This window comes from Dendropsophus ebraccatus, chromosome 8 (assembly GCF_027789765.1).
Source record: "Dendropsophus ebraccatus isolate aDenEbr1 chromosome 8, aDenEbr1.pat, whole genome shotgun sequence".
In the NCBI taxonomy this organism is placed as follows: Eukaryota; Metazoa; Chordata; class Amphibia; order Anura; family Hylidae; genus Dendropsophus; species Dendropsophus ebraccatus.
This window is the reverse complement of record NC_091461.1, coordinates 94,900,613-94,921,111: the sequence shown is the minus strand read 5'-3', so window position 1 is coordinate 94,921,111 and position 20,499 is coordinate 94,900,613. Positions and strand designations below refer to the sequence as shown.

The 20,499-nt window shown below is 44.1% G+C and overlaps 1 protein-coding gene across 1 annotated transcript in view; it reads left to right on the top strand.

Annotated features, from left to right (window-relative positions):
* LOC138799641 (zinc finger protein 585A-like) overlaps positions 1-12,997 on the top strand; it is a 50,281-nt gene extending 37,284 nt beyond the window's left edge. Inside the window, exon 13 of the mRNA XM_069981102.1 lies at positions 11,931-12,997. Coding sequence (XP_069837203.1) covers positions 11,931-12,631 — 701 coding nt within the window. The 3' untranslated portion in view covers positions 12,632-12,997. The remainder of the gene's footprint in view (positions 1-11,930) is intronic.
* The last annotated feature ends 7,502 nt before the right edge of the window (positions 12,998-20,499 follow it).

Sequence of the window (20,499 nt, the reverse complement as noted above, 5' to 3'; positions counted from 1 at the left end):
TAAATCACAGAGCGTGTGAATAAGTTGAGATAGAAAATCCCTTTAACTCCCAGCTGGCATCTAGACATGATTTTTTTTATCATAATATAACAGCTATGTGTCCTCCATGGCCTTGTGTGCACAGGGCCATAGTCGGACATCAGCGAACCGAGGAGGAACCTGTTCTCATTGTTCACTCAACTATATTTCATGTGGATTTCTTCTTATATTGTGCACCAGGACCAACGTAAAAATTGAAATAAAAAGCACATCCACTTCATGGAGACTAATGGTGAGGCGTTGTGCGGGCTGGATATAGCCAGGATGACTAGAGCTTTCCGCATATAGAGTGACACTACAGAGATGATGCTGCTGCCTCTGTGTGGATGAGGCCTCGTATTCCTGTCAACACCTCCTCCTTATTGGCCGCTCCACTGTACACTCCCGGCTGTGCAAGATACAGGGTGCCCCCACCCGAGACTGGTCACCCTGTATCCCCCTAATGTCAGTGTTAACATATTAAGTGTCCATGGAAGATATTCCCCTGCTCTCACCCAAGACTGGTCACCCTATATCTCTTTAACCCAACCCCAGACAGGTCTGCTTCTATCCCCCTACCCAAGCCCAGACTGGTCACCTTGTATCCCAGTGCCCCCACCCTAGACTGGTCACCCTGTATCTCATGGCCCACACCACAGACTGGTCACCCTGTAATCCTGTGCCGCCAGCCCCAGATTGGTTTTCCTGTATCTTCCTGCCCCAACTCCACAGACTGTTTACCCTGTAGCCCCCTGCCCCCACCCGAGACTGGTCACCCTGTATCTCCCTAATGTCAGTGTTAACATATTAAGTGTCCATGAAAGATATAGGTCAATAAAAAACATATATCTACATGGCCCAGGTACATATTATCACACCTATGCAGGTCTAGCCTGATAGTTATCAGTAATTAATTATTATATTAATTACCTTCCTGCCATTCTTCCATTCCTGCTTCTGATGGGAATGTTCGTCTCCGTGCGTGCTTCTTCTTCTCGTCGTCCACCTACAGTAGAAATAAAATCACAGGTGTGATAATATGTTCCTAGAATGGAGATCTTAATATGTAGGTAATACTCTAAGGACACTGCTCATATGACCCTGCTCTCTTGTGTCCCTACCCTTACCCAAGACTGGTCACCGTATATCCCCCTGCCCCCATCTCAGACTGGTCATTCTCTATTTCCCTGCCCTCACCCTAGACCAGTCACCCTATGTCCCCTTGACATTACCCCAGACTGGCCACTCTGTATCCTCCTGCCCCATCCCAAAATGACCTCCCTCTATCTCCCTGCGTACACCTTAGACGGGTCACCCTGTATCTCCCAACCTCCTCCCTAGACAGTTCACCCTGTATCCTCCTGCCCCCAAGAAAAACTGGTCACCCTGTATGCTTCTGCCCCACCTCAGACTAGTCATCCTATATCCCTCTACAACCACCCCAGACTGGTTATTCTGTATCCCCCTGCCACCACCCTAGACTTGTCACCCTTAATTCCTTTGTCTCTACCCAAGACTGGTCACCCTGCATCCTCCATTTCCCAGCCCCGACTGGTCACCCTGTATCCTCCTGCCTTCATCCTGGACTGATCAATCTGTAACCCCCTGCCCCCACCCTAGTTTGGTCACCTTGTATCTCCATGTCCCCACCCCAGAATGGCCACCCTGTATGCTTCTGTCTCCACCACAGATTAGATACCCTATTTCCCCCTGCAACCACACCAGACTGGTCATTTTGTATCCCCCTGCCCCCATCCTAGACTTGTCACCCTATATCCCCTTGCCTACACCCAAGAATGGTCAGCCTGTATCCTCCTGCCCCCACTCAAGACTGGTCACCCTATATCCCTTTGCCCCATCCCCAGACTGGCCATCTTCTATTCACTTACCCAAGCCCAGAATGGTCACCCTCTATCCCTCTCCCCCCACCCTCGTCTGGTCGCCCTGTGTCCCACGGTCCACAACTTACACTGGTCACTTTGTAATCTTGTACCCCCACCTCAGACTTGTCACCCTGTATCCTCCTGCCCCCACTGCAGACTGGTCACCCTATATCCCCCTCCCCCCACCTGAGACTGGTCACCCTGTATCCCCCTAATGTCAGTGTTAACATATTAAGTGTCCATGGAAGATATAGGTCAATAAAAAACATATATCTACATGGCCCAGAAACATATTATCACACCTATGCAGGTCTAGACCAAGAGTCTAGCCTGATAGTTACCAGTAATTAATTATTATATTAATTACCTTCCTGCGATTCTTCCATTCTTGCTTCTGATCGGAATGTTCGTCTCCTTGCATGATTATTCTTTACGTTGTCCACCTAAAGTAGAAAAATATTCACAGGTGTGATAATATGTTCCTAGAATGGAGATCTTAATATGTAGGTAATATTCTAAGGACACTGCTCATGTGACTCTGCTCTCTTGTGTCTCTACCCTTAAAGGAGAAGTCTGGCAAAAAAAATTATTTAAGTATTGTATTGTCCTCCAAAAGTTTTACAAATGGCCAATATACACTAATTACGGGAATTGCTTATAAAGTGCTTTTATTCCTGCTCTTACTACTGCATCAAGGCTTCACTTCCTGGATAACATGGTGATGTCACTTCCTGGATAACATGGTGATGTCACTTCCTGGATAACATGGTGATGTCATTTCCTGGATAAAATGGTGATGTCACGACCTGATTCCCAGTGCTGTGCGGACTGTGGCTGCTGGAGAGGATAATGGCAAGGGGACACTGAGGGACATAGGGCACTGGAGGGACACTGAGCATCCCTCTGCCATCATCCTCTCCAGCAGCCACAGCCCGCACAGCTCTGGGAATCAGGTCGTGACATCACCATTTTATACAGGAAATGTCACTTCCTGGATAACATGGTGATGTCATTTCCTGGATAAAATGGTGATGTCACTTCCTGGATAACATGGTGATGTCATCACTATGTTATCCAGGAAGTGAAGCTTTGATGCAGTAGTAAGTGCAGGAAAAAAAGCACTTCATGTGCATTTCCTGTAATAAGTGTATATTGGTGATTTGTATAACTTTTGGGGGGGCAATACAATACTTAGATCTGTGCCCTAGGTCTGCAGCATCTTTTCTTTTTGGGGCTGGATGGAGGCGAGGAGAGAGGCGCTGCAGGCTCAGGGTTCGGATGCTTTAGGCCTTGCCTCATTGCCTCCCCACCTTGACATGCTGCCAGAATAAAACTTGTTTTTAACCATAATACCAGCCCTAGGAGGAAGGCCAAACACGGGACCGGACATGGCGTGGTGAAGACTAGAGAACAGTACCGGCTGTTTGGGGTTGGTGGCTGCCAGGACAGATTCGATTGAAGCCATAAACTATTTCTGTTACAATCAGTTGCTGAGGCCATAATTTCCATAGACTCATGGTTCTCCAAGTAGAAAGCAGTGTTAGGTCCCATTTATATCATGTTTAGAGCCTTGTTTCCAGAATACATACAAAAGTATTCCAGCCTATACCATGGGGCACCTGGGGTGCGGCCTCACCAAATGTAATGGATTGCCCATTGGTTCGTTTGGTCTGGCCGAAACTAGTTCTGCTTCCAAAGTGTCTCAGTTGGCAAGAAATGATGGACACGGCCCTGGGAAACCTCTGACTGTCATCCTAGACAGCCAACTGGAACTATGAAACCAGATCTAAATGGCCGATCACGTCCACTAGTGAAATGTATACTGTTTGTAGGTCCTGCACAAAAAAAAAAAATCTATCTATATTGGACCATTAAAGGGCCCACTGCTGTATCCATCTGAAGGTATTCCAGGGTGGGCCTTATTTCCATACTGTATCATGGACTTGGCATGGTGGTCAGTGCTATTGTTTGACGTGCAGAAACTGTCATGTATCCTTACTGACAGCTACAAATACAGCAAAACACAAACGCAAGTATAAAAGGAAAACAAATTGATAAAACAGCGGAGAATTATGACGTCATTTATATAGGGTCTGAGGACCAGGCCCCGACAAAATGGCCGTGTGTGTTGTAACGGGCTACAGAAATATGGCCGCCTTCCACTTCTATAGCCTTGCAATAGAAGCTATTTCATTCTCAACTACTAGAGATCTGCGCGCAGTGCCCGGCAGAGGGAGCAGATCGCGGATACACTGCGCGTCACATGGGTTCCTAAGCGCTTACACCGGCACTGCGAATCCGGGGACATACAAAAGGGACGGACCGGCTACTTCCGGAACGAGTGGTTGTGGGCACAGTGAGTGGTCAGTGTATGTGTCATTTTTGTGATTGTCTGTTCCCTAGAACTCTATAATTTCCTGTGTCTTCCTACAATGCACATTAATAGATGGAAGGGACTGAGCGGGATGTGCCCGGCACCTCCTGCTGCTGCAGCTTCTGCTAGTCATGGTGTGTTATTACATTGTATGTCTATGGCGAATATATGAATATACAATGTCTACTGCTGCCGTGTGTGTGTGTGTGTATATGTATATATCCATATATATGCGTATGTGTATATATATATATATATATATATATATATATATATATATCATACTGTATATACAGCAGACCTTGCTGATCGTCTATATTGGATGTCACCCTGTGCTTTGATACATGGAGATGTCCCCTATGGTCTTATAATGTACAGAACCTCCCTGCTGTATACAGGAGACCCTGCTAATGGTCTTCTCTATCTCTATGGGATGTCACCCTGTACTCTGATACATGGAGACATTCTTCATGGTCTTATAATGTATAGGACTCCTCTGCTGTATACATGACCCCTGCACTGTCCTCCATATACAGAAGACCCCTGCTGATCATCTTCTCTATCTCTATACAGGATGTCGCCCTGCCCCCTGATACATAGAGACTTTCTCTATGGTTATATAATGTATAGGACTCCTCTACTGTATACATGATGCCTGCACCGCATTGTGTATACAAAATATCACATCCTTAACAAGGAGACGTTGCTGATCGTCTTCTCTATCTCTATACAGGATGTCACCCTGCATTCTGATACATGGAGACATTCTCTATGGTCTTATAGGAGGACTCCTCTATTGTATACATGACACCTGCACTGTCCTCCATATACAGGAGACCCCTGCTGATCGTCTTCTCTATCTCTATACAGGATGTCACCCTATACTCTGATACATGGAGACATTCTCTATGGTCTTATAATGTATAGGGCTCCTCTGCTGTATACATGATGTCTGCACCGCATTGTGTATACAGTAGACGTTGCTGATCGTCTTCTCTATCTCTATACAGGATGTCACCCTACATTATAATACATGGAGACATTCTCTATGGTCATATAATGTATAGGGCTCCTCTGCTGTATACATGATGTCTGAAGCTGCTGGCTTCCCTATATATCACAGCACCATGGACTCCTCCTCTATTATTCCTATCTAACCCCAACCCCAATATACTGGATGGTTCAGCACCTTGCCAGACATAGCCTGCCTACAGGCCAAAAGTTATCTCTCCTGACCCCTCCCATACATATAGAATGTTTATCTGTAGCCTATGAGGAGGAGAGGGCTAAACCGCAGCCAGACACCTCTGCCCCCAGCTTATCCCTACCAAAACCAAATGAATCAATGGCAAATATATTCCCTCACCCCTAGCCCCTTCTTGATTGACAGACAGAGCCCTGTAGGGGCTGGAAGGTGAGGGCAAGTGAGGAGGTAGGCTAGGCTGTGACACTTGAGCCACTTGGCTCCACCTCCTTGACACTTGGCTGAGCAATAAATAGGAGATTTTATAAGTTTGACTAATCCATCACCCCCAGGAAAGGTGCAGATTGCTTTTATACCCCAGCAGCTATCCAACAGCATCTGCAGCTCTCAGCATCAAATATAGCTGACAGATTGACGTTGACTTACAATAGACAACCTCTGTGTAACAATACTAATAATACAGACACAATATAACTATTCGTGTCTTTAACTGAGCCCATTGAATAAACATCCACAGTGCAGGGGGAAAGTAAGTAAACCCTTTAATAACAGGTATATCCCACTAAGTAGCAGTCACTCCTCCAAACCTTTACAATAACTGCCAGTAAGATGTGCAGAATTACCGATGTGTATAGTATAAGGGGTTTATTTACTTGAAATCATTAGAGTACAAGAGTCTCATACTATGGGTTTTTCTTGCAGGTTTGTTCAGTAAAGGATCTGTCCTGTTGAAGTCCCCTCTACAAGACAATGGTCCTTTTTCTGACAGATCGACTGAAGATGGACAAGAACAGAAAAGAGATGGCCGACAGGGTATTGAACCTCACCCTGGAGCTCATCTACCTGCTGACTGGAGAGGTGAGGGATTCTGGGAACTGTCAGATGACGTCATCACTGTGATTGTGTGACACCAGTCAGCCTGATGATCATCTGTGTTACTTGTGTCCCACCTGTGTGGATCATGTGGTGTCCTCATACAGGAGGTTCTGCATCCTGTACAGTGACGCAGGCTCATCCCCATTGATCACCACTCCGGAGCATACTGTACAGTATATACTGTAGGCCTCTGCTGACCTCAGGATTCTTATGCCCGATGGTGTGAGAATTTTTTTACAAAGTGGAGGGTCTCATACAATGTACATTGTGATATTTACTTGGGTCTCTCTTCTTACACAGAATTACACAGTAGAAAAGAGAACATTAGGAGAGCAAGTGACCTCCAGCAGCCATCTCCATATATCCCGAGTATGGGGCAAGAGCCAGAACTCCATCCTGGAGCCTCAGTCACTGATTCATGACAGAAACAATGATGAGAGGATCCAAGAGCTCACTAACCAGATCATCGAGCTGCTGACTGGAGAGGTGAGTGCTGCTGGGAATGCTGGGACATTATACCATTACTATAAGAGGTTCTGAGAGGGTGAATCCTTTTTAAAAGTAAAGGAAGCAGTCTGGACGCTATAGGCAGCACCTCCATATGTCGTGATGATGACTGTCTCACTTTTTGTGGTCATAACACTAAGAAGTATGTGTTTTACAGGACATGGCAGACCACAAGAAGGTGCAGCCTTTCTGAGCATTATCCCTCTAACAGTTTAGCTTAAGCTCTGCACAGCGTACTGAGAAAGGGTTGTGCAGTTTTGGACGAGCGTTTAGAGAGTCACTGTCATAAAAAATAACTTTTGACAAGTCATCAGGCATGCAAAAGTTATTGATCATAGTGGGTCTCACTGCTGAGACCTGCTGTGATCTGGAGATATAGCACATTGCACATTGTAATCCCAGTGTATCAGTACTATGTCATAACATAGCAGTCAGTAGTATGTTTTGTGCTGTGATTGTTGAGGTATGTAAGGGAAAGGAGATCCTTAAGAGTACTCTGCTGGTACTGGTTGAGGAAGGTAAGTATTATTTTTCCACCAGGCTGATACATTATTGCATGTACAGTATAACTTAGAATGCCCCTTCTTCTGTTCAGCTGTTTTTTGCAGCAGAAAAATTCATAAGCACCAAACTCAGCATGACCTTGGGTGGATTTTCTGGTCAGACTTGCTGTGGAATTATCCATATCAAATCTGACCCATGGGAACTCCCCTATATACACATATAAGCTCACATTTGTGGTATTTACCAGGTCTTTCCTTTCTTACAACTGTTTTTGCCCCTCAGGATGAAGATGTGACTAATGTCAAGATTGAGGTAATGACAGGAGAAGAAATGTATGTGGACGGTGTTCAGAAGTGTAAAGAGGAAGAAATTCCTGTAGACATCAGCCCAGGTGAGTGGTAACCACCAAATTCAGTTGTGGTCTTGGTGCTGAAACCACCACTGGTCACTAAAAATAGCCAGGAGAAGCAAGGGGCCGAGCACTTCTCTCCCTGGCTCGTCACTCGATCTAACTAGAAGAGACAGGCTTCATTGTAAGTCTCTAGAGACCATTTCCCACACACGTGTCCTGGGAATATATAGTGACTGGTAGTGGGGTCTCAGAACTAGAGATATAGTGTGACATAGTGTGTTCACCACTGTGTTATATTCAGCAGATGGACCCAGTGACCACAATGCTCCTGAGAGATGTCTCCATTCTCTGTGGCAAGAAAAGAATCATGGAATCCCACCGGATCATCAGGTAATGAAGCAGAGATCTGACTAAAAGGGTCCTTTTACACAGGAAGATTTTGCTGCCACAAATGAACACCCATCAGTGAAATCTAGGGGCTGCACAAAAGATCCTTGCATATTTTGTGCTGCCTGGAAAACTGGCAGCACAGATCTGTATATATTTTTACTGTTAGTTTAAAGATCACAGACAGCAGTGTATACTCTTACCATCCATGCTGCCGGCATCCAGGTCTCCAGTCTTCTGGCCACCAGCTGTATCTTACGGCCCTGCCTTTTCCAGCTGTCAATCATTCTGGAGGAGGCGAGGCCTGAAGGAAACCTTTCATGATGTATCACAAGCAGCGTGGCTGATATGTATACATTGCTGCTTGTGATCTGGATACTGACAGCACAGATATATACATACCTGTCTTCTCATTTTCCTTTTATCGTTGTCGGCCACGCATAACCCTGTTTACACGTGAACAACGATAAATTTGAAAGCCTGCTCTACAGACTCAATCAGCCAAGGATCAGGCCACTTTTACACAGGCAGATTATCAGCCGCAGGAGCGTTTCTAGCAATGCTCCTGGCCGATAATCAGCCCATGTAAGAGGCCCCTAAATCTGTAGGGCTGCCTTGCAGCTTTTTAGGTCATGTGGATTCCCTATATAAAAATCTTTTGACCTGTCACAGAGACATAGCAAAGGTTTTTGTTCGGTGAGCAGAGTGTTCAGCCCCTCAACCAACTTCTTTAGAGGAGTGCTGGTCTTCTCTTCCTGCTTCTCCTGACTCTATCTAGAGAACAGTGTGGGGTCTGATTGATTTCAATGTGATGTCCCGTGCAAAACCAAGCGGAAAAGTGACTTTTATTAGCGTCCTTCTTTAAATCAATGAAATATGTTAAAACCACATGTGATTTTTACCTCTGTAAATGTACCTTTAGAAGATCTGTGTTCTACTGCACATTTAGCTCAATAAATGCGAGATATTGTTATGATGTTATTAGGGTTTCCCATCTCCAGTCTTCTGACCTATGCACTGACTGTTTACATACTGAACTAGGGCGAAGATCTGCACGATATTAAAGTTGAATCTGTAGCAGAAGATGATTATCAGTGTAAGGTGGAGGAAATTCCTGTAGATATACACCTGGGTAAGTATTATCTACTAGGTTTAATTTTAACAACACACTTACATCTTACCCCCACCTCCAAAACCAACAGCCCTCTATGACTCCAGGTTCTAACACACTATATGATAATTTTTTTCCAACAAAATCAGAAACAAAAATATGGTTTCAAAAGGATTATACCATAAAAAATACTATTTGTAGTTACATCCCCAAATTCTCAAGATCTTTTGTTTTAAAAGTATTAAAAAGTGTCACCCTGTCTGATATTCTAGGAACGATGTCAGTATCCCACCACCTGTTGTTTCTTATTAGCAGTCACACCGTGTCCACCTCAGATAGACACGCATGCTATTACAAGGGATTTTCATCCAAATTATTATTATAATGATAATCCTTTCGTGTTAATGCAGGCCAATGAGAAATCGTTCATCTTTCGTTTGGTGCTTACACCAAAATCATTGTTAAGCTGGGTTCACACTATGTTTTTGCAATCCGTTTTTTGCCAAAAACGGATGTAAAAAACGGATACATGTGTGTGCATCCGTTTTGAAACGTTTTTCCATTGAATACCATTCTGAAAAAAAACCGGATCAAAATGGATCGTTTTTTTAACGTACACAAAAACGTAGTCGATCTCATTTTTGTGTCCGTTAAAAAAAAGGATCCGTTTTGATCTGTTTTTTTTTTTTTATAACGGAATTCAATGGAAAAACAGATCAAAACAAATGCACACACATGCATCTGTTTTTTCCATCCGTTTTTCTGCGTACGTAGTGTGAACCCAGCCTTAATTGTTCGCCAATCGTTCGCTGTAATTCCGCATTTGTTCACTAATTGCTCAATGTAATTCCACATCATTCCTTTATTTGCTGGGATCAGATGGAGGAAATGATCGTAGTAATGATCGTTACTAAGGGTCCATTTACACAGAAAGATTATCTGCCAAAGATTTGAAGCTAAAGCCAGAAACAGACTATAAACAGAGATCAGGTCATAAAGGAAAGCCTGACATTTTTCCTCTTTTCAGATCCATTCCTGGCTTTGGCTTCAAATATTTGGCAGATAATCTTTCTGTGTAAATGGACCCTTAAAACTATCGTTGTGTAATATGGTGAAGGATTAAGGGTCCATTTACACAGAATGACAGTATCTGACAGATTATCTGCCAAAGATTTGAAGCCAATGCCAGAAACAGACTATAAACAGAGATCAGGTCATAAAGGAAAGCCTGAGATTTTTCCTCTTTTTAAATCCATTCCTGGCTTTGGCTTCAAATCTTTGGCAGATAATCTGTCAGATAATCTTTCTGTGTAAATGGACCTATAATTTGTGATTGTTTATCGTTAAATGTTAAAAATTGCTTTCTCTAATAGGACCCTAAGGGTCCTATTCCACGGGCCGAGGAGGGCCCAATCAACGATGTAAACGAGGGGCGATCTGCTAGATCGCCGCTCGTTTACTGGGCCTATTCCTCGGCCCGATGATCGTTGAGCGAGGGCTGCAACGACATTGTTACCGATGTCCTTGCAGCATCATACATTACCTGTCCAGGCTTCTTCTCCGCGCTGTCTTCGTCCCCGGGTCCCGCACACTCTATCTTCAGAATGGCCGGTCAGCTGACAGGCAACACTCAGCCAATCACAGGCCGCGGCGGTCCCGGCCTGTGATTGGCTAAGCGCTCCGTCAGCTGACCGGCCATTCTGAAGACAGCGCGCGGGACTCGGGGACGAAGACAAAGCGGAGAAGAAGCCTGGACAGGTAATGTATGATGCTGCTGCTGCTTGTCAAATCGTCGGTCGCCCGCTGCGCGTGGGGGAACGATGATTTTAGGTCTGGCCCTAAATGAATGATCAGCCGATGACACGATCATCGGCTGTTCGTTCTCTCTATTTCACCGAACGATAATCGGCCGAATCGGGCCAAATGGGGCCGATCCGGCCGATTATCGTGACTGTGGAATAGGGCCCTTAGTCTGGCTTTTCTCACTCCCTCTCTGGGCATGTGGAGAGATCCCAGATGTGGTGAGCCCACTTCCATTTGATGCTAATCCCTATGTAGCCATAGGCTTATTGTTGTCCCTGTTAAGCTGCTGACAGCTCCGCTTTATAAACACCACAAAAGTATGATATTACTATTAGTATCTTACATTGCTATGTGCAGTAAACTTGGCCAACCACGTTTTTGTGTACGTAAAAAAAAAACGGATCCATTTTTATAATGTACCTCAATAGAAAATGGATTCTGCAGTATAGCGTACAACAGTATCCGTTTTTTTTTTTTTCTTTTAACGTACACGTTAAACAGATAGCATAAACACAGTGTGAACCTAGTTCCACTGTTATATCAAAATACAATTTTTTTTTCTCCAGTAGATGACTTCACAAGAGCCACGGAGAGACACCTCCTTTTATCTCCAGATTGTGGATCAGGTAACAACGTTGTACATAATAAATCCGGGGACTCCCTCAATATCTCCCCAATCCTCCAAATCACAGAGGCGTCGTATGACCACAAGGAGCCATGTCCTTATCTATCAAACATTGTCGATGAAAATGCACACCATAATGGAGGTAATTTTTTTCAAAGCTATGAATGTGGGAAACATATAAAGAACCTAAGTCTTTCCATGTACAAGCCAGTGCCCAAAGATGAATGGCCTTTTTTATGTTTAGAATGTGGGAAACGTTTTAGGCGAAAAGATCATCTGAAGAGACATCAAAGACTTCACCAAGTTGAGAGACCATTTTCCTGTTCTGAATGCGGGAAAGGTTTTAACCACATATCAGTTCTTGTTGAACATCGGAGAATTCACACAGGAGAGAGGCCTTATTTATGCAAGGAATGCGGGAAAAGTTTTATTTATAAAGCTGCTCTTTTTACTCATCAGAAAATCCACTCAGGGATAAAGCCATTTTTATGCTTGGAATGTGGGAAATGTTTTACCCGGAAATCAATTCTTGTTGATCATGAGAAAATTCACACAGGGGAGAAGCCATATTTATGTCTGGAATGTGGGAAAAGTTTTATCCAGAGATCAGTATATGTCAAACATCAAAGAATTCACACAGGGGAGAAGCCATTTTCATGCTCAGTGTGCGGGAAGTGTTTTGCCCGCAAAGCATGTCTTCATATGCATGAGAAAATTCACACGGGAGAGAAGCCATTTTCATGTTCAGAATGCGGCAAACATTTTACTCATAAAAGAGCCCTTGTCAGACATCAAAAAATTCACACCAGAGACAAACCTTTTTTATGTTTGGAATGTGGGAAATGTTTTACTCAGAAATCACACCTTGTTAAACATGAGAAAACTCACAAGGTGGAAACTACAGAGAACAGAGCGCTAGATGTGGATGCATTTTTCCAAACGCCTACTCCTATAGTATTGAAACAAGAAAAAAACATCTTCTCATGAACTTCAATTTTCTTCACAGCCTCTGAGGATATCAGCAGGCTTCCCTTGACATCCACCATAATATTCTGCACACATGTTTAAGCTGCAAGCCTTTCCAACTCCCGCCTCCCTAAAGGTCCCCATACTTGTCGATATAAGGTGTGTGGGACTCTTCACAATCCACTGACAGATGATGTTGGCGGAGATAGGGGTCAGGTGTGATGGCAAATCACTGCCTAAAGTTTGGCCCATCTTCCCTGCTTAGTCTACTTCCCCTTGTTCAGTAAGGTGCAAAGAGGATCTATAACATGTAATAAATGCGTTTTAGATGACGCTCTCAGATTGTTCTTCAGACTGCTTTTCCATTTATGAAGTTTTGTGCCTCTTAACGTCAAATAAAAGTGGCTCACTGATTCTGTTGTCTTATTAATAACTGTAAACCTACTTCTTTTCAGTTGTATTTTTACTCCCTCTTACCCAACGCCAGTAGTTTGCCCTTCCAGTGGGTCTCCCTGCTTGCTGAGACAAGGATGGCTTCTGATTAAATCAAATGAACTAATATGAGATTATATTTAGGAAATTTACAATAAATTCAGGTTTGCAAAACCCCAACAGCTTAGCATTTGAATTCCAGTAAATACTCAGTTTCCTCGAGTGGATCCAGCTTTTCCAGGCACCCGGAGAGGAGCGTCACAGTGTTCAAAGGCAGCTGACCGCCGAGCCTAGCAAAGAGAAAGTACTGTAAATTTGCTCATCTCTAATGTAGGGCCTTTCTGCTGCAAGATGAATCGACTTGTCTTGTGGTAAGGGCTGTGTAGTCGGAGTCATAGCTAGTTTTGGCTTAAGTCGGGGAAAAAAATGTACTCCACCTTTAAAAAAAATCTTTCAAAATATTACAATTGAATTTTAATTTTATAAATGTTCATCAATAATATAGTTTATGTTCTATCAGTCTAAGCCCCTTTTTATTAAAACCAGAAAAACACTTTCTCCCATACATTTAGTTTCCTCCATATACCAGTAATAAAGTACTGGGCCTATTAGATAAGGGTGGTCGGGGAGAGGTTGGTGGTCACTATTCGTCAGTTTGTTTCTGACCTGGAAGAGTCCATTGTGTGGGGGGAGATCTGTGATGTTCTCTTGCTGGATGATTGGATATGAGCAGCAGTGTAATATGAAGATATTCTGTGTAATATAGAGAAGGAGGAGGAGAAGCCATAAGTAGTGTAGCAGTAACCTCTGTCCTCAATGTGGTGTTGTCTCACTGGGAGAAGATTGTGTGTTTTTCTTCAGTGTGCTATGGCTGCAGCAGGCGGTGTGTGTATGTGTATCCTATTTACCGGTTCTTATGCCCCCATAGTGCAGCATCGCAGCTCATGCTCCTCTGTCGGGCTCCTGGTCATGTGATGTCATGGCCCCATACAGAAATGCCCAGAAATGGCCCGTGTAGCCTAATTTAAGAATCTTAAAAAACAGGCCTACCCAGATATCCCTTTGGTAAGGACCCAGCCAAGGGGTGGCTCCTTTAGGGGAAACCACCATATTAGTCCAGCCTAAAAAATTTTTCAAGCTTTTTACCCGCAATCATAAGTTAGATAGCTTGTTAATATACTATTATAACTAATAATAGCGACTTACAACTTTTCCACAGTCCACACATGGCTCCGGAAGTTCATCTTCTCATGCAGTTCTATCTGCATCACGTCCCGCTGTCTGTCCCCGTCGGCCATTTTGTGACGTGACTTAGATCTGAGGTGGGCGGCATAATCAATGGAATGGCACCGCCCACGCAGGTCGTCACAGCTGGGGGCGTTACACTGGCCAGGACTGCGCTGCCCTCCTACCCTGCCTCCTTATACAGCAAGTGACGGCAAGTACTGTTGCCTTGCCGTGACTGAGCCGCCCACACAGGTCGCCACAACTTGGGGCGTTACCTTGGTTGGGACTGAGCCTCCCTCCTTCCCTGCCTCCTCATACAGTAAACGGCAGCTATTACTGTGGGCTTGACATGACTGCGCCGCCCTCCTTCCTTGCCTCCTCACAGAGCAAGTGGCGGCCATTACTGTGTGCTTGCTGGTACAGCGCCGCCCTCAATTCCTGCCTCATACAGAAACCGGCATCCATTACAGTAAAATTGCCAGGGAGTCTGCCGCTAGCTTCACAGCCTTACAATAAAAAGTGCAGTACAGTATCCCAACTTTCATATACATATAGGTATGAATATGGCAAAATAAGTATCACATGCATATTTTACAGTAAGGTATTATAAATAAAAAACGTAATGGAGCATCTGTGTGTCTGTCCCCTTGCAAAAATGATGTGTAATTGTTATTAGAAGACATACTCAGCATTCTACAGGGAAATAACATGAGTGAGAGGGGGGCAAAAGAATAAATATATGATAATGTGAGACAGCATGGGCGATAAAGAAACATAAATACAGAGATTCTTCTGAAAAGTATTAAAGAGAAGTGAAACCAATTGAGACAATGCTGTCATGGCGTCCCTCTCCCACACATGTATCATTTGATGCCCTATGACAATATTGTCCAGACTGGTTTCTCTGCTCTGTAATACTTTTCAGAAGAATCTCTGTTATTTCCCTGTAGATGGCTATGTCATGACTTTACCCGGACTGCACGTCCCCTTACTGATTGGCTGGACATGTGGTCGTGACGTCATGCTACGGCGCAGGGGAGGAGATGTACTGCGGGAAGAGGGCAGCCAGGGACGCTCCGGCAGAGAGCTGCACTGCACATCTAAGTACAAACAGAAGTTAGATGTAGACACACAGCGCATCGAACTTCTGTTTCTAAGTCAGGCGCGCAGTGCAGCTCTCTGCCTGCCGGAGCGCCCCAGAAGGCCGACCCTGGCTTGAGGGCAGAAGGTTCAACAACCCTGCTTGAGATACCAACCTAACGTTATCTGGCATCGACCATGACTCGCTACGTGTAACAGCGATGTGTGGATGACCACTGATGTATTTTTTAACTGAAGACAGTATTCACAGATACAAAGTTCTTGGTCAGCATCGTGGCATGATTAGCAAATTAAGCATTCCAGATTATGCTTCAGGAAACCATCAGGAAATGCCTGATACATCCCAGAACCTCCATCATACTGACTAGAAGATGCTGGTAAAGCTGGTTCCTCAACATGCTGACTACAAGATACTTTGAAAGCAGGCTGTCTGTCAGCATCCGCACTCCTGAATCATCGCAGATCCACAGGATCTACCGCTCAGCCAGTCATTGACTGCAGCTGCGTCCCGCCTCACTCACTGATTGGCTGAGCGGGAATTTCTGAGTGCACTGTGGGGGCAAATATAACTTTTTTTTATTATGATCTCAACCCTCTGTCCTTCCTTGATTTTTCACTCACACACACACACACAGCCTGCTGCAGCCATAGCACGCACACACACACACAGCCTGCTGCAGCCATAGCGCGCGCGCACACACACACACACACACACACCATGCTGCAGCCATAGCACACACAAACAGCCTGCTGCAGGCATAGCACACTGAAGAAAAACACCACACTGAGGACAGAGGGTACTGCTACACTACTTATTTCTTCTCCTCCTCCTCCTCTGTATTACACAGGATATCTTCATATTACACTGATGCTCATATTCAGTCACCCAGTATCCAGGAAGAGAACAGCACAGATCTCCCCTCACACAATGGACTCTTCCAGCTCAGAAACAAACTGCCAAATAGAGACCAGATTACTGATATATGGAGGAAACTAAATGTATGAGAGAAGGGGTTTTCTGGTTGTTATAAATAAAGGGCTTAAATTGATAGAACATACACTATACCATGAGGGACATTTATAAAAATCCATATAAAAACTCAATTATTAAATTTTAAAAGATTATTTTCAAAGCTGGAGTAGGAGTTGGTACATCTTTTCCACCTCCGGCTCCAGCCAAAACTAGCTCAGACTCCACAGACCTGATGTGATACTCATCTAACTTCCTTTATTCTCTTCTATGCAAGCGGTGGTTGATTGGCGGAATGTCGGGGTGAAGAGGAGATCATGCAGACATCAGAGCAGATATCCAGGCATGTCAAAGGGATGATGGGACTGGAAACAGCACTGGTGCTGCAGTCCTGTGGTGCATAAGGAGCTGATGTCGGAGTGTTGGTGGGGGGTGTTCTGGGTTAGTGGGAGTGGTAGATGGTGGATCACTGCTGGAATCAGCTGTATTTAGTGTTGACGTTGTTGTGGAGGCCAAATGTGTAGGGCAGTGGCGATGTGCAGGTGGAGGTATAGACATTTTCAGTGCTGCGTGGGGCGATTTTCACTCATTTGTTATCCTGAAATTCTGACGGATTTCCGGATCCAAAGATTTACATAAGTCATGGACACCCTTCTGTTTTTTCCCCGAAGGATGTCCGTTGCGGAAAATAGTTCTTAATCTTTTAGATCCTGTTTCATGTTCGTCCAGCGGGGCCGGGCCAGCCATCCGACACCCCCATGCACTTCCCCCTGGACCTTGGCAGCAGTGGATCCCGGCTTCCCTCACCAGGACCTCAGTGGCTCTGCCCGGCCTATTGCCCTACCCCCTTTTTACCCCCTAATCCCATGCTAAAGGTCCAAAGACCCCCCCCCCCCCCATCTCACCTCAGTATCTTTAAGAAGAGGAAAAGGGTGGCCAGAGCAGGATCCAGGACAGGTGAGATTAACCAACATAACTACTACTCCCATCATGCCCTGCTGACAGTTCATGATGGTGGTTGTAGTTTTTCCACATGCAGCCATCCAGGTTGCAGAACTACAACTTCCATCATGTCCTATTGGTAGTTCATAATGTGAGTTGTAGTTCAGCAACAGATTAGAGGATAACACTTAGCATGAGGGGGAGACGGTGGCACGGTACACGAGGATGACACTGTGCGGGGCCATATCCTAGAACATAAAAGAAAAAACTTTTTTTTCAGATCACAAGATCTAGAAAGCATTTCCTGACGGTTTCATGAAGGTAAAAACCGATTATTGTCAGAAAATCTTGATGCTCTTCTGATGCCTTTTGAGGCCTCCTGATCAGGTGTTCCTGACAGTAAACACTGACATGGATGTGTGAATAGGGCCTAAAAATCTGGCCCTGTTTTCCTGAAACAAAACCTTCATGAAAAATCCTTTAGGTTGTCTGTCACTAATGTATATCTATTTGTCCAGCAATTCCTCTGAACTTTCAGGAGGTGTGAAGGGGGGGGGGGGGGCTTACTATAACACAATCCAAAAACGAAATTTTAGACGAACATTTTCTGGCTTCATGCTGTCTTGCAGCCTTGACACCATGTTTCATGCTCCGCACAGTCACCTATAGCATTCCTGCCAAATTATCAGTATTGACATTTGTTTCAGCAAATCAATGTCCCCAGGCTTTCTCGTCTTACACACTTTTTGGCAGAGCGGCTAATTATTCAAAAGATGTTGCCTGAAGTGTCAAAGGTGGCTATGGAAAAACATAACATTTTGTAAAACACAACTGCAATACAGGTTTGAATCCCTTGAAAAATTAGTGGCTACACAAACACCACATTACAAAGACCAAAACAGTGCTTGCTACACAATTGACAAGTCATGTACTAGGCTTGTTATTTTGGTGCACATACAGAACATAGGCAAACAATTATATGTTAGATCATGTAATACGGCTAAAGTTATGTTAGACTAATGGGTGTTGATAGCCTAAGGCTGCATTCACACAGAACACGAAGTGGAATTCCTGGAACGGAGCCTCCACCATCCTGCACAGGCAGCATCTCTGATCTGATGCTTGGAGCAGGGGAACTGTATGGATATGCGTCAGCATGTAAGAACCGAGCCGCGCGACTGCAACAGTTCCCCTGTTCCCAGCATCATATCTGAGATGTTTCCCGTGTGGGGGAAGACTCTGTTCCAAACATACCACGTTAGTTTGAAACAAGGGGATGATAGGGGTTGTAGTTAAGCTGCTCTATAATAAGTATATTTTGCCAAAATAAAAAAACATGTCTGAAAGATTTTGTTTTTAGTCAACCCATTGAGACATAGGCTTCTGAAAGAAAACGCCCATCATTCTCTCATAACATGTCAAGCCAAAAATTAAAACAGTCATGCTCAAGTATAGTTAATAGCTGGCCCCATATTTTGGTTATATTATCTTATATTCCCTCAGTTACCTTCATAGTATTTCAAATCTGATGTGTCACAATGTTAAAAAAGTCATTCATTTTTTGGGTAGGATGCAAAGGTGCATTGTGAAGACATGCCAAACAAGATGGAGTACCCGGGCACAAGATGTAATAATGCATTGTTTCCCTTGGGATCCTCAACGTATACGTATATGGCTCCAACGAATCGGTGAATACAAGGAAAGCCTTCCAGAGATGGTCCAAAAGGTTTTGGAAGCCAAACCTAAAGATGTCTACCACATGTCCTCACTGCACTTTAGCACAGACTCCTACAATTATGAAGAAGATGCAATCCCAACTATATTTTGCAAAAGTCAAGTTCAACTAGTTCATCTCTTGCCCAACATTCCATCATCACTTCATCAACTACCTCTGTCACCTACAGCATGGCCTTGTCATCTTCTAGAGCTGTAACATCTACAATTACGTCAAGTAGCCAAATCTCTACAAACTTGCTCTCTTTTCATAGCAGCCAACATGAACAAGAACCATCTTTGGAAACAGTTTGCAAAAAACGTTCAAAGAAAACTCATCACATTGACCCAGCTTCACAAATTGCAGGATTCAGAGTCATCAATTACCCAAGTTCAAACCCATACTGGTACAGCAGCAACTACAACTGCCATGCAAGAACAAAGCAGTGCATCTGAAACATCTTTACCACAAACCAAGGAAAGAGCAGCTTCACTGGCAACAAAGAAAAGTCAGACCAAACCAGCAAAAGAAAAAAAAAAAAACTTGTGATATTGCCTGTATGACCTGCATATTGGTCCAAGAAAAATAGAAAAACACAGACATTCATCCACACAAAAAACAGAAAAATCATTTGTCGTCGAGATATTCAACTGAAACCATTCGTCTTACCGGTTATAGATGAGGTAACACATGAGAGAAATCCACTCCAAACGGAAGCACTACCACAACAGGAAATTGTCTATACAGACATGGATGTTCTTCCAGTATGAGACAATTATTCTAAATTCGGAACCAGAATCAACATCAATGGATATTTTAGAGCAAATATCAACACCACTGAAACAAAACTACTGCAAACAAACAATTTACATCCGCACCATCTGCACAACTTAGTTCTAATGAAGTTTATTGGGAGGAACCACAGACTTCTTCATTTCTGGATCCAGCAATTACAGTGGAGTCCTCAAAAAGTACTCAACCTGTTAGTCATCTTAAAAAAATTTTAGGCCAAACTTATTCACCTGCTTTTGATTTGAGTCCAATTAAACCGATTGAGAATCTAAACCAAAGAGAAACGGATATTTCATTTCCATATTAGTGGCTGTCATGAGGATCCAGATGAATCATTTGTTATCACCAGTGAGGATGAGGAAGAGTCATCTGATCAATTTGAGAATCTAAACATAGAAATAGATCATGTGGAGGACAACAAATTTTTGTGTTTGATTCATGTTTAACCCCTTAACGACATCGGGCGTAAATTTACGCCCTCGCGCCCTGGTACTTAACGCTACAGCGCGTAAATTTACCCCCGATGTTTCCCCGATCGCTGTGTGTTCGCGATGTTTCCGATGTTTCCCCGATCGCCGTCCGGTTACGGCGATCGGGCCGGTGGCACGATCGCTGAGTCCACAAAAATAGTAAATACCTGCTCTGGTATAAATACCAGAGCAGGTATTTGTACATTACTCACCTGTCCCGGGGTCCTGATCGGCGTCTTCC